Source organism: Molossus molossus, unplaced genomic scaffold (assembly GCF_014108415.1).
Source record: "Molossus molossus isolate mMolMol1 unplaced genomic scaffold, mMolMol1.p scaffold_m16_p_4, whole genome shotgun sequence".
Taxonomy (NCBI): domain Eukaryota; kingdom Metazoa; phylum Chordata; class Mammalia; order Chiroptera; family Molossidae; genus Molossus; species Molossus molossus.
The window spans coordinates 22,219,618-22,232,782 of NW_023425377.1; the positions used below are offsets into that span (position 1 = coordinate 22,219,618).

Consider the following 13,165-nt stretch of genomic DNA (forward strand, 5'->3'; position numbering starts at 1 on the left):
GCCACCCGCACGACCAACCAGGGCTGGGGACAAACTGCAACCGAGGTACGTGCCCTTAGTGGGAACCAAACCCAGGTCTCTCTGGACCTCAGGCTGACGCTCCAACCGCTGAGCCAAACCAGCCAGGGCTCATTTAATATCTTTAATCTGATACCAGGTAGAGGCTGTTATTATTCCTGTTTGCAGATGAGGCAGCTGAGGCTCAGAAGAGGTGGGGGACTGGTTCAGTATCACAGCCTGCAGGGGCAGACAGAGCTGGGATTGGAGGGAGGTGAGTGCAGGTGCGGCCCCAGGTGCAACACGTGAGGCTGACTGTCACTCAGGGTCACATGCGAGCACTTACGCACCCGCTTCAGTGTTGCACCTGCTCTGCCCCAGATCCCGCCCTGTTTGGACTCTTTCTTCCTGACCCCCAGGCTGTATTATCTGCAGTGTGCTGGCTCTCCTCTTTCCTTGACCTGCTGCTGGCCCCCGAGGCTTGGCTGTCAGTCATTCCTCAGGCCAGCTTTGAGACAGCCCCAAGCTTCTCTCCTGTCCAGGCACACCAGGGAACTGAGGTGCCGAGGGTAGATGGGCTCGTCTATGGCCATGAGTAGCAGAGAAGACGCTAGGACACTCTGACTTTCTGTCTTGTGCCTTCTCCTGGAGACCCCTTTGCTTCACCTGTCTGTCACCCCCACCCTCCAGCATCTGTGGAAGCCCTTGCCTCTGCCTGGGGCATTGACTGTTGGCCACTGTGACCTCCCAACTTGCAAAGCAGAGATCTGCGGGACTTTTCCCTCCGGGCCGGAAGCTTCACTTGCCCGAGGCTTGCAGGGCATAGCTGGCCCCAGGGTGCAGCCAGTTCCCGCAGCATCCGCAGCATCCGATGGGGCTGATTAAGCTCCAGAGTGGGCCTCGGTTCCCTCATCTGTCAAGAGACTCCTCTCGCCTCCCTCCCGAGCCTGTGTGACCACCAGATGGAAAGAGTGCCTGGGGGACTACGAGGTGTTTTGCAAATGTCACTGGTTATGCAAGTTTCTATCTTTTGGGGGGCCTGGGAGCCCCCCTCCTGGTGACAGCACATGACAGTCTCAGATGGGCTGAAGTATTTCAGGGCAGAAGCTGGGATGTCAGTTTAGTTCTGAATCTCTCCTTTTCCAACCTTCTTCTTCTGGCTTGTGATTTGGGCCCGTGCTCACACCCCCTCACACCCTCTTAGCTGCTGCCCGTCACCCATCACCGTCACCGTCACCGTCACCGTCACACTGCTGCCGCCTCCTCCTTTGGGGGCTGGTTGCTCCTTCAGTTTCAGCAGCACCACTTCCATCCTCACTGTGTGGTCACTGCCTGGCCCGTCTGCACCCAAACTGGGCCTCTGGTTCCATGGGCACCCAGGCCGCCTAGGAGCAGCTTGTGGGAACACCCCCACCCCCAGCTGAGGCATTGTTTAGGAAGCAGGTCTGAGCCGGCTGCCTCTTTACCATCGGCTGTTTCTGCGTTTGGAAGATGGCTTGGTGTCCCATTGCTGGAGGGTCGTCTGCTGGGCTGTAGCTGCTAGAACAAGGCCCAGGTGGATGTGGGGTGTGGGCCAGACCCCGCAGGAACACAGGGTGGGGCCTCTCCTTTGCAGCGGGATCCCAGTGCAGGGGCAGGAATGGATGGTGGGGGCAGTGGGCAGGCCGAGAGAGGGACCTCTGTTTCCAGCTCCATCCTGACTTGGTGACGTGGGTCTTCATGCTCTGGCCCTGACTGGTGGCCTTCACACCGTGAGAGAGAGTCAGAGGGCCCCGGGACCCTAGGCACTGAGTTCCCGCACTGCCTAGGCAAGGGGTGGGGTCTGTGACCCAGCTGTCAGCCTGGGGGACAGGAGAGTAGAACGTAGCCCCCCATCAGAGAGCCCAGATACCTGGGAATGGTCTCAGCCTCATTGCCCTGGGAGATTCCTTCATCCGGGGAATGATTCCTCTCCCCAGGAAAGGTTATAAAAACTCTGACCAGGAGGAGAGTCCCTGTCTGCCCAGCGGTCATCCTGGAACTGCTGACGACCATCTGGGCATGAGGTCAGCAGGTCGTGGAAATCCCCATTTCTCTCTGTCTCTCCTCCGGGCCCTCCTTTGGGTGGCTCCTCTGATATCGAGAGGGTTCTCACAGGGGGTGCTTTCGTCTTTCTTCCATCTGCCCACTGCCTGGCGGCCTGTTCTTCTCCCTGCTGAGGCTGGAGTTAGGGAGAGTAGCACTGCCTGACCCCTCTTTTGCTTCCCCTGAACCCCTTTCCCTGTCAGCTCCCCAGTGCAGAGGGAGAGCCCGGGCCCGGTGTGGTTTGAATGGTGTGGAGATGGGTTTTCAGTTCCGCCATCCTCCATCCTGCTGTTGCCTGGCCTTACATCTGGGCATCTCAGAGGGACCACAGCTTTGCCAGCCCTGATTCTAGAAGTGCGTGGTGGTTCAGGGGCCTCTGGTCAGTAGGTCATGGCCAGGCTCTCGGGATATTTGCACATGGCCTCTCAGGAGGCAGGGGCTCCTCTGGTCCTGTCTCTCTCTGCTCTGATTAGAGATTGTTTGATGCTTTATTCTGGACCACTCTGAAGATACCCTGGTAGACAAGATGGACTCGGCCCCTGCTTTCATGGAGCTTCTAATCTATTGGGCAAGCCAGATGTGAAGCAAAAAGCATACCCAAATGATCGTGTAATGTCATCTGTCAGTTCCATTATGGGTGGGTACAAAGTAGTGAGCAGAAGCCAGGACTTTTGCCACCACTTATCACCAAAGGTGACTACAGGTCCCTTCCAGCTCTCAGCCTCCCCCCCAGTGAACTCCACTTCACTGCCAATCATGGCTCACCTTCCAAGTGCCACCTTCTCCGTCAAATGCCCAAAAATGCGGACAGCAGCCCTGACCGGTTTGGCTCAGCAGTTAGAGTGTCTGCCCATGGACCAAAGAATTCCGGGTTTGATTCCAGCCAAGGGCACGTACCTTGGTTGCAGTTTGTCCCCAGCCCTGATTGGGGCTGTGTGGGTGGCAACCAATCTATGTGTCTCTCTCACATCGATGTTTTCTCTCTCTCTCTCTCTCTCTCTCTCTGTCTTCCTCCCTCCCTCCCTCCCGCTTTATCTGAAGATAAATGGAAAAACATCCTTGGGTGAGGATTTAAAAAAAAATGTGGACAGCAGTCAGATACACTTCATACTGGTCAGTAAGTGTTTTCCTGGAGCAGACATGAGGAGAAAGGGGAGCACCGGGGAGGACCCCCTCCCACACACACACATCTTACCAACATTTTGAATACTTTGCTCTATGCCAGTCCTTGTGTTAGTGTCTTACCCACATTGTCCTTAAGTCAGTGAACATTTCAGGGCTTTCTTGTTCTACTGTGTAGCATTGACCTTTCATGTTGAAAACAAGCCCCACCCCCACCCCAGCTGAGTGATGACTTGTGTGGGGCCAGTAGGCAGCTGTCCTTTGCCTCTGTGGGGCCCAGCAGGGCGTGGGTGCCTCCCACAGTGTGTATTCATCTTCTCTGTTTGTCAGGCTTGGAGGGAGGGGTCCCACTCACCAGAATTTTATTTTTCTTTCTCTCTTTTGTTTTTATCCTCACCCGAGGACATTTTTTGCATTTATCTTCAAAGAGAGAGAGGGAGGAAGAGAGAGAGACATATCTATGTGAGAGAGAGACATCGACTGGTCGTCACCCACACAACCCCAACTGGGGCTGGGGACAAACTGCAACTGAGGTACATGCCCTTAGCGGGAACCGAACCCGGGTCTCTGTGGTCCACGGGCCGACATTCTAACCACTGAGCCAAACCGGCCAGGGGAGAGCTTTATTTTTCTTTCTGGCCCGTAGTCCTTGTTATTTCTTGTGCTTCAAGGCAGGGGACATAGCCCAGAGGGTAGCTAACAGCTCCATGTTACCCTACAAACTGGCTTGACCTCCTCTGGCCTGAGCCTTGTTGGGGAGCTGCTGGAGCCAGGGCTAACGGCTCTCTTAGGCAGAGCTGGACTTGCATCTCGGCTGTCACCTGCTGGCCCTGCATTCCTGGCCCAGTGACTTAACCTCGCTGAGCCTCCCTTCTAATGTGAGGATAATCTCGTGTGCGTTTAGGGTTGCTTTGTGGCCTACCTGGATAGTGCGCCCGAAGCGTTTAGTGCAGCACCTGCCACGGAGATGGCTGGTGGACAGTGGCTGTCACTTCAGTCCTTACTCACCCTTTTCTTTCCCAGAGCGCTGCGGGGTGCTCAAAGGGCCTGCGGGGGTTCTCTGGGGGTGGGGGTGGGGCGTCTTCGGAAGGCCATTTCCAGGCTCCAAGTCCTGAGGTCCCGGTGGAGGCCTTTGGAACTTTTTGTAGGGCTAGAGGCAGGATTAGGTTTTCTGCCCCAGAGCCTTTGCACTTACTGTTCTGCCCACCTGGAATATTCTTCCCCCAGACACCTGTCTGCATGGCTAGTTCCCTCACCTCCTTCAGGTCTTTGCTAAAATAACTCCTTCTCTTGGAGGTCTTTCCTGGCAGTTCCCCCGTACAATTCAAGTCCCTGCCTCGGGCATCCCTGTTTAACTTTTGTCCATAGACATTTTCCTCACTATGTCTGTCTGTCTATCACCTCCACCACTAGAATGTAAGCTCCATGAAGGATTTTGTTGGCTGATAATTTCCCCGCACCCATACTGGTACCCAGCACAGAGTAGGTGCTCAGGAAATCATTGCTGAATGAACGAACGCATGCTAAAAGAAGTTTCTCTACTAAGTTGTAGAGCTAAGATCCTGAAATCATTTTCCAGAGTGATTTCGAATGAAAGAAAGCAGATGAAATCAAACAGATTAATGCAACACACTTGGTATGCAAGGAGATAAGGGTCTGTGGAAATTTCATCTGTTCATTAGAACTGGAAGGGACAGACCATACGTGATATGAGACTGATGGAGGAGGGTGACGGTGTGAATTGGTACTATGTATTAATGTTAGTCTGGGTTTTTCCTCCTTTCTTTAAGAAAAAGAGGTGACATGCGTATAAATGGAACTTTGGCTTGGATTGACTTGCTTATCCCTTAGGGCATAAGCATTTCACTGTAAAGATCACTGATTTAGCGTAAGACTTTCATTTCCCCTCCCAGAGAGGGGAAGGGACTGCCCACATTTTCACCCCAATTTCACAGTGAGTTAATGGTTAGATCATTTACTTATTCAGTAAATATTTATTGGACATTTGTTTCATAGCAAATATTGTTTTGGGTGCTGGGGATGCTGTGAAGCAGGGTCCCTGTTCCTCTGGGCCCCACCGATAGGGCATGAACTCAGGTTTTTAACTCCAAGTGCAGTGCTTTCCTGTACTCCATCCACACTGCACCTCAGAGCTGATGGCTGTTCCAAGCGAACCAGCAGCGCAGTGAGGCTGCTGAAAGAAACGGATGCCATTCTCGGGTTGCATTTGTAGAGGCAGAGCATCCAGATCAAACACAGTGACTGTCCTGCTCTGCTGGACTGTGGCCACACCAGCCTGAAGTGCTGTGTTCTCTTCTGGGTGATGGGGACTGCCTTCTGGGGCACCTCAATGGCCTGGCCAGCCCCCTGATTTCCTGCTGTTGTCCTTACAGCCAGCCGGGCACCACGGCAAGGGGCTGAGCCACCCTCATGGAAGGGAGAGGACCATACCGGATCTACGACCCTGGGGGCAGCGTGCCTCCGGGAGAGGCGTCCACAGCTTTTGAGCGCCTAGTGGAGGAGAATTCCCGACTAAAGGAAAAAATGCAAGGGATAAAGATGTTAGGTAAAGCAGACGCGCGCTCTCCCTGCAAGCCTCCCCCTGTAGCCTGCAGTGCCAGCTGGCATATGCCTCCACCCCGCCCTCCCCTGTCCTTCCTGGCCCTGCACTGGCTCCTGCCCCACAGCAGTGTCTTTATGCACTCCCATAGCGTGGTGGCAGCATTCCAGCCCTGAGTCCCCAGCACCCCAAAACCATGACAGGACTTAGCATACCTTGAGGGACTGAGAAAGAGGCATGGGGTCAGGGAGAGGGAGCTAGAAGGTCCATTTTGTGGGTGTAGAAACAGAGTAGCCTTGTCTTCCAGAACGCCAGAGAGGGGGAGAGCTGACTTCACCAGGGCAATCGGGCACGGCCCCCAGGTGTTGGAGCAGGGAGCCAAGCTTGGCTTGAAGCAGGCGGGAGTAGGCCCCTTGATTTCTCTTTTCCTGGCTTTTGCTCAAGCTGTCCCCACTGCCAAGAGGAGTCCCACCTACCTCTGCATGATGGAGCCGTCCCCATCCATCAGCACCCAGCACACATGTCATCCCTCCTCCATGAGAGACATTCACTGATTTCCGCACGCAGAGGGGTCTCTCTTTCCTCCAAACTCCTAAAACTCTTCCTTTGCCTTGCTGCCGTTTTCTCTGGTCTTAGGTTTTGGGGGGCGACCTCAGTTCACCAATTTTCCAAATGCTTTCTCCTTGCTTCGCAGACCGCTGCTTGGAATGGCATATTGGGGAGTGAGGAGTGGAGTTGCCCCTTCTCCACTTGTGGGAGCAGGAAAACCGAGGCCCCAAGGGTGGTCGGTATTATCGAGGGTCTCATCCCTTAAGACTGCCCCAGGCTGTGGGTGGCCCCCGGGTGCCATGATGGTAGGTTTAAGAGAGCCCTGACCTTCTGTGGGGTCCCGGCCCGCTGTGGCGGGACTGGGGCAGGAAGGGGGTGCCAGGGGCCAGGAGTTTGTCCTAGATTTCCCTCCACTCCTCCCCTGATTGCAGGGCCCTCTTCCTGTTTCCAGAGGTGGGCTGGAATGAGGTATGTCCCACTCAACCCACGAGGCAATAGGGGCAGTAAATTCCAAGGCCTGAAGCATCAAAAGCCAGGCTGAAGCAGGTTTAGGGGCACGGGGTGGGGAGAACCCTCGCATGGAGCTAAGTAATTTCTTTTGCCCCTCCTTTCCCTGTTCTTTCCAGGGGAGCTTTTGGAAGAGTCCCAGATGGAAGCATCCAGGCTGCGGCAGAAAGCAGAGGAGCTGGTCAAGGACAGCGAGCTGGTCAAGGACAGGGAGCTGCTCCTACCACCGTCTCCCACGTTGGCCTCCTTCGACCACCTGCCGGAGCTCACAGGTCCAAGGGGACTCCGGGTTGTTCTCTACTTTTCCTTGTACTGCCAACTCCCCAAGCCCTCAACAGTGGACACGAAGTCTACACCTCCTTCATGTACCCTTGGGCCACAGGCCATCCTCCCAGTCATGTTTCGGATGGGACTTCAAAATAATGTCCCAAGATGGTTGGTGACTCAGCACTCCCGAGGCCCTGGCAGACGTTAGTTATAGATCACAGCACTCACGATGTGGCCTCAAGATCTTTATCAGCACATTTATTCAGCAGATATTTGATGAGCCGCTATCGTGTGCCAGGCAGAGCACTCCGGGCTCTACTTCAAGTCACTCAGAGTTGGCATATGAGTCAGTACCTCCCTGGTCTGGTCTCCCTCCTTGCCTTTACAGCTGGGGAAGCTGAGGCCCATGGAAGAATGTGGACTTTCCTATTAGCCTACTGTGATGTATTTCAGATGGGAGGTGACCTCTGTTACCTATTAATGGAGAGTGTTGACTGTGACTAAGGGTTAAAGTCCTGTGTGTGGTCACCATGCTTTCCTCTGGCATGTCTCCGAGTCCAGGGCAAGGTCTGGGGCCAGAGGGGCCAAGGTGTCCACACATGGGGCGCAGAGGCTTCGAGCTGCAGCCCCACATGCAGTGTCAGCCTAGGCCAGGGCAGGCTTCCGTGTGGCTGGTGGTCACACTGGCTGAATGGACGAATGGAGGAAAGGAAGGACCCCAGAGTCCACTGTGCTGCAGTCAGCAGGTGTTTGCAGCCTCCACTTGTCCCTCAGCAATGTTTGCTGAGCCCCAGATTAGGGCCGGGTCCACCCCCAGAGAGAGATGTGCAGCTCCCTCTGGGGAAACCTGTGGCAAGAGCCCGGAGGTCCGGGAGGGAGAGCCAAGTTTGAGTCCTGGGTTTTCCATTGCTGGCTGTGTGACTGTGGGCTCGTTGGTGACTTTTCCGTGCCTCGGTGTCCTTGCCTTTAAAATGGGAATTCAGAGCTGTTGTGAGAATCGGCTGGGATAATAAATGTAAAAACATTTTGTTAATTGCAAATCGTCATCCTTGTCATCACTGAGGCAGGTCCAGGGTAGCAAGGAGCAGCGGCCAGCAAGTCTAGGGATAATGGTGTCGCTGCCCAGGTTCTGTCCCTACCATTCCAGGGCTGGTCATTTGCCCAGGCTCCCTGGCCCCAATGGGACCACCTCCCATTTTCTCAGACTCATGGAGGGAACTCGAGGCCTCCTCTGGCCAGGGCTTTCCTCAAGGGGGCGGTATCTGGGCTTTTCCCCTTCCCTGCTGCTCATCCATGTTTTCTCAATTCTCTAGGAAAGGATGCAAATGTCCCAGCACCCCCTGCCAACCCTGCTCTCCCCAGTGACAAGCCAGAGCCACTCCAAAAACCTCCATCCAGTGTAAGTTGCATTTGGAGTCCTGGCTGAAAGTTGCCTGGACTTCAAGGTCCCTTTGGCAGATACAAGGACACGAAGAGAGAGGGCTGGGGTCTAGAAGCCCAGGTTCTGACTTGCTGGGTGAGGTTGGGCAAGCCGATCTCCATCTCTCTGGGGTCTCCGTTTCTTTTAAATGAAGGTCATAGTTAAAACTTACCAGGAAGACCCTGCGGTGCACAAGGAGGCCCTCATACACTGAGCTGCAGAATGGGAAGCACGTGTTGGCAGTGCATAGTGCAAGAGAAGCGGACGGAACTCCCATTCTCAGAGGGGCTGAGGACTTGCCTGGCGACGTTTCGCTGGGTGTCCTAGGACCAGCAGGGACCCCAGTGATCGTATCATGTAGCACCTTTATCCTGCAGATCAGGTCCAGAGTGAGAAGAGCACTTTCCAAGGTCGCGTGTAGACAGCAGGGGAGACGTAGAGGTGAAAGGGAGATTTTTAAGGGCAGAGCCAAGATTCAGAGCTGGCTTCCTGGCGGCCATGAGGCTCAGCAGAAGCTGCGAGCAGAGGTCCTGCCCTCCGATCCCGCCTGTCTGCCCTTTCCGAGGGAGGGATGAAATCGTCTTTGCAGACAAGGCAATCCCAGAGCAGTTGCTAGCTCACAGGGACCGTCGGCCCATGTGTTGGTTGTACAACCAGTAGCTGAGAGATGAGAAGACTGGGAGTCCTTGACCACGCTGGACTTGGGTGAATCCTGGAAAATCCAAATCTGTTGACGCAGTGTTGGATGTATCCCCGATCTGGGTTCTCTGGGGCTGGTTTGGCAAGTCTGACCACAATGACTGCTGTCTGTGTTCTCCAGGTGACCGATCGGGACACCTGGGCCTTGGGAGACAGCTCTGGCGCCATAGCACGAATGTTGGTTTTGCAGGCCTTGACCTTGCGTCCAGTCCCTAATTTTGCATTAACTAAGTTTTGCATAACCCTCAGTTTCCTCATCTGTCCAAAGGGGAGATGACCCTCTCACTATAATGGAGTTCATGAAAACATTTTAAAAGTGCAAGTTTAAAAAAAAGATCCTCAAGTTATAGTGGGTCATGATCAGCTAGTCCGGTGTCCCTGTTTTACAGACGAGGAAACTGGTCACAGAGGGCCTTGTACACTCAGATCACACGAGTGGATTGTGGGCAGACTTGTTGGGATCCTGCTTCATGGTCTCACATGAACGAATGTGCAACTGCCCAGGGACCCCACTCAACACCAAGGGGCTACCCCGATGAACTGGTTATGAGAGGACACTTTGTCCTTCCAGTCTCTGTCCCTCCCTGCTTCTGTAAGCTGTGGGCTCCCATAGGAGGGGCCAGGTGTTTTTCCCTCAGGCAACCTCTAACTCTCTCTGCACAGGGCACCTCCTCCGAATTTGAAGTGGTCCCCACCGAGGAGCAGAATTCTTCACCAGAGAGTGGCGGCCGCACCAGAAACACAGTGGTGAGTGGATGGCAGGTCCCTGGGCACATCCCATGTCTCCTCTCTGTTTCAGTCACTTGGCCTTGGGTGAGAGGCACAGGACCGGCTCAGGTCCCTTGGGCACCCTGGAGTCACTTGGGGATTTGTGGGGGGCCAAAGCAGGGGATGTTTCTCACTCGCATATGCAAATTCCTTGCTGGTGACTTCCCCTACTCGGGTCACAGGGACACCTGATCATTGTGAAAGCCTAGCTGGTCTCCACTGAGTGCCTGGCAACCACCACACTCTGTGACTCAGCCTTTAGGACGGTGGGCTTCTACCCGGGTCGGGGAGAGCAGCGTGTGGCAGGTGATTTACTGTTTCGCAGGCTGTTAGAAAGCTTCTGTGTTTTGTCTCCGGGGAACTTATGTCCCCTGTCCTGCTCTGTCCCCGAGGCTCCAAGGAGCTGGCAGAGGCAGCGAGAACCCCCTGCTCAGAAAGATTTGCTCTGTGACCTCGGACCAGTAACTTCATCTCATTAATAAGTTCCTCCTTAGCCCCACCATGTGCCTGGTCTGTGCTGGGCAAAGACAAGCGGCCTCCCTGCCCTCTGGGAGCTTGTCGGCTAGCTGGGGAGATCAGAGGGTGAAGCAGTTTGGGGGCTGTAAATAGAGCAGCATTCCCCACCCGGAATCTCTGTGAGGAGGGGCAGTGGGGCTGAATGCAGAATCGAGGAAGCAGTGTTATCTCCTGTTAGAGCAAAGTGCTAACATACGACATCGTGTTCACGGAACAGCAAGGAGCCTGGTTCCAGCCCTGGCTCTGCCACTGACCCACTGGGCGACTGGGCAAGTTCCTGCTCCCCAGCCTGAACCCCGAGGCTCCCCTTAGCTCTGGTGTCCTGAAACCTGCATAAATGTGTAGGGGAGGCCTGCTAGAAGAGCTGAAACGTGGGCAGGGCCAGGAACAACGAGCAGAGGGGACGCTGTGGGAATGGAGCCTGAGCAGGTGTGGGGACTCAGCCAGGGGAAGGAGGGGGTCTGAGGTGCCTGGCAGGGGGGCAGTTAGCTGTAAGGTGCCACTGTGGATTCTCAGGTACAGTGTTGGCATAACTAAGGCACTGTCTTGGGAAGGAATATTGTAGGCCCAGGAGAGATGGAGAGAGAGAGAGAGAGAGAGAGAGAGAGAGAGAGAGAGAGAGAGAGAGAGAGAGATTATGGAAACTGGACTCTCTTGCCCACGGTATGCTTCCTTTCTTCTATGCTCTACTGGGTTGGATTCTTTGAAATATCTAGAGCTATGATTCCTAACCTGTTTTGAGTCTTGGGTCCTCTGAGAAGCTGATGAATACATGGGCCATTCCCCAGAAGACGCATGTTTAGACATAAAGCCAGGCAATTCTGGTCTCTGTGTGGCTCTCCGGTCAAGACTCCCTGAGCCAGAGAAGCAGTTCTGCACGTAGAGTGAGACTTTCCTGCTTCCAGAACCCGGTGGGACAGAGGCAGGGAAGGGGTGTGTGCACTTGGTTGATGAGGATTCTGAGGGCCAGCAGATGAGTGATCCGCCCTCAGGCACTCAGCGAGGCCCAGAGTGTGGGAGGATGGTGGCCTGGGAATCCCGGGTCCTGCCCTGTGAGTCAGCCCCAGACAGGGAACCTGCGTAACTGCAGAATTTCCCTGGGCTGAGCTGGGATCAGGGGGGAAACTGAGTCATGAGGAATGGAGAAGCAGAGGGAGAATGGCTGGCAGAGCCTTGTCAGACCCTGGTACAGCACGGTCCTTGTCCCCTCCCCCGCAGCAGGAGCTGGGCCCCCTGCCCCACGAGGACAGCAACCTGATGCTGCACCTGCAGCGCCTGGAGACCACCCTGAGCGTGTGCGCTGAGGAGCCCGACCACAGCCAGCTCTTCACCCACCTGGGCCGCATGGCGCTCGAGTTCAACCGGCTGGCCTCCAAGGTGCACAAGAATGAGCAGCGCACCTCCATCCTGCAGGTGAGGCCGCCAGGGAGGGTCACCTGGGATGGGTAGGTGTGCTTCCCCTCCTCCTCCGGCTCGTCTGGGAATCCAGGGTACTCTGGGGACTTCTGAGAATGATGCTGACATTGGGGGCTGACCTTGGGCTTCTTGTTTGGGGTGGTGAGCAGGGTACGGAAGTTGTGGGAAGGGATGAGGAAGAGGAAGGACATTGGGAAATAGGAGGTGGGCAATGCAGATTTCTTGGCCTGGGTACACTAGGGCCATGGGTGTGGCAGGCTAGCAACAACCCTGCGTTGTTCTTCACAGACAGGTGGGGGAAGGGAGGGAACAAAGGCAGGAGGAGCATCAGCACCCCCACTTTGCATCGGGAACAGCCCTCGAGAGGTTATTTTTGCCCAAGCTTACCTGGCTGGCAGATGGCGCACTTGGGGTTTGGACTTCAGTCTGTCATACTCCAAAGCTTGTGCTCTTAACCACCATCCCAACTTGCCACCCCCGCAGAGGAGGCCTCCTTTTGTAACCCTTCCTGGGCCGTGGGAACGACACCAGATTTACTTCCTAGGTCAGCACAGGCCTTGAAGTCATATGGTCCTTGGTTCCCGTAGGGACTCTTACTCAGTGACCTTGGACAAGGCACTTACGCTCTCTGTCCCCCACCGTCCCTATCAGCGACCTGGTGCTGGGAATGCCTGCCTCATGGGCTGCCCGAGTATTAAGTGAAGCCCCTGGTTCAGTCTAGAACACAGTAAGTGCTCGAAAAGTGGTCACTGTTAGGATTTGCTGATGACCAGACATCCATCCTGGGCAGGGGATCCTAGCCTTGAGGGCTTAGGGGTAGGGAAGGATTCACAGATGGTGAAACTGAGGCTCCTAGGGGACCTGCTCCCTGGTGACGGAGCTATAACTTGACGTCTCCTCCTCCCTCCCCGACCTCCTACACCAGTCACTGGTCTGGGTCTCATTCGTGGCTGCAAACATTCGCATGCCCAGTTAATGGGGGGACGTCCCCGGGTGTGACCTCCAGGCTGGAGACACGGTGTGAGGAGAGATGTGGGGAGTGGAGGGCCCCCATTCCACCTCGAGCGAGGGGGCGTTGGGAGGTGAGGCTGGAGGAGTGGTGGGAGCCCGAGCCGGGCGGAGGGAGAGGTCCTCCGATGTCAGCAAGGCTTACAGGTGTAACGCTGAGCGCTGGGGGTGCGCCCGGGGCGTCGCCTGGGGGAGATCGTTTGCAGTGGCAACTTTTCAGCTTTGAAATGAGGGTCAGTACGGGGCCTCATAAAAGGGGGTCCTGTCGACCT

General features: G+C 55.3%; 1 protein-coding gene across 9 annotated transcripts in view; it reads left to right on the forward strand.

Moving 5' to 3' along the window:
* Positions 1 to 13,165, forward strand: part of TNIP1 (TNFAIP3 interacting protein 1) — a 50,840-nt gene that overhangs the window by 18,285 nt on the left and 19,390 nt on the right. For 7 of the 9 annotated variants that reach the window (XM_036241718.1, XM_036241721.1, XM_036241716.1 and 4 more), the window contains exons 2-6: positions 5,577 to 5,749; positions 6,919 to 7,071; positions 8,380 to 8,465; positions 9,849 to 9,932; positions 11,688 to 11,882. In XM_036241718.1, coding sequence (XP_036097611.1) covers positions 5,614 to 5,749; positions 6,919 to 7,071; positions 8,380 to 8,465; positions 9,849 to 9,932; positions 11,688 to 11,882 — 654 coding nt within the window. In that variant the 5' untranslated portion in view covers positions 5,577 to 5,613. Of the gene's footprint in view, positions 1 to 2,022; positions 2,043 to 5,576; positions 5,750 to 6,918; positions 7,072 to 8,379; positions 8,466 to 9,848; positions 9,933 to 11,687; positions 11,883 to 13,165 lie in introns of those variants that run through there. The other 2 variants (XM_036241720.1, XM_036241723.1) reach the window with 2 other exon arrangements.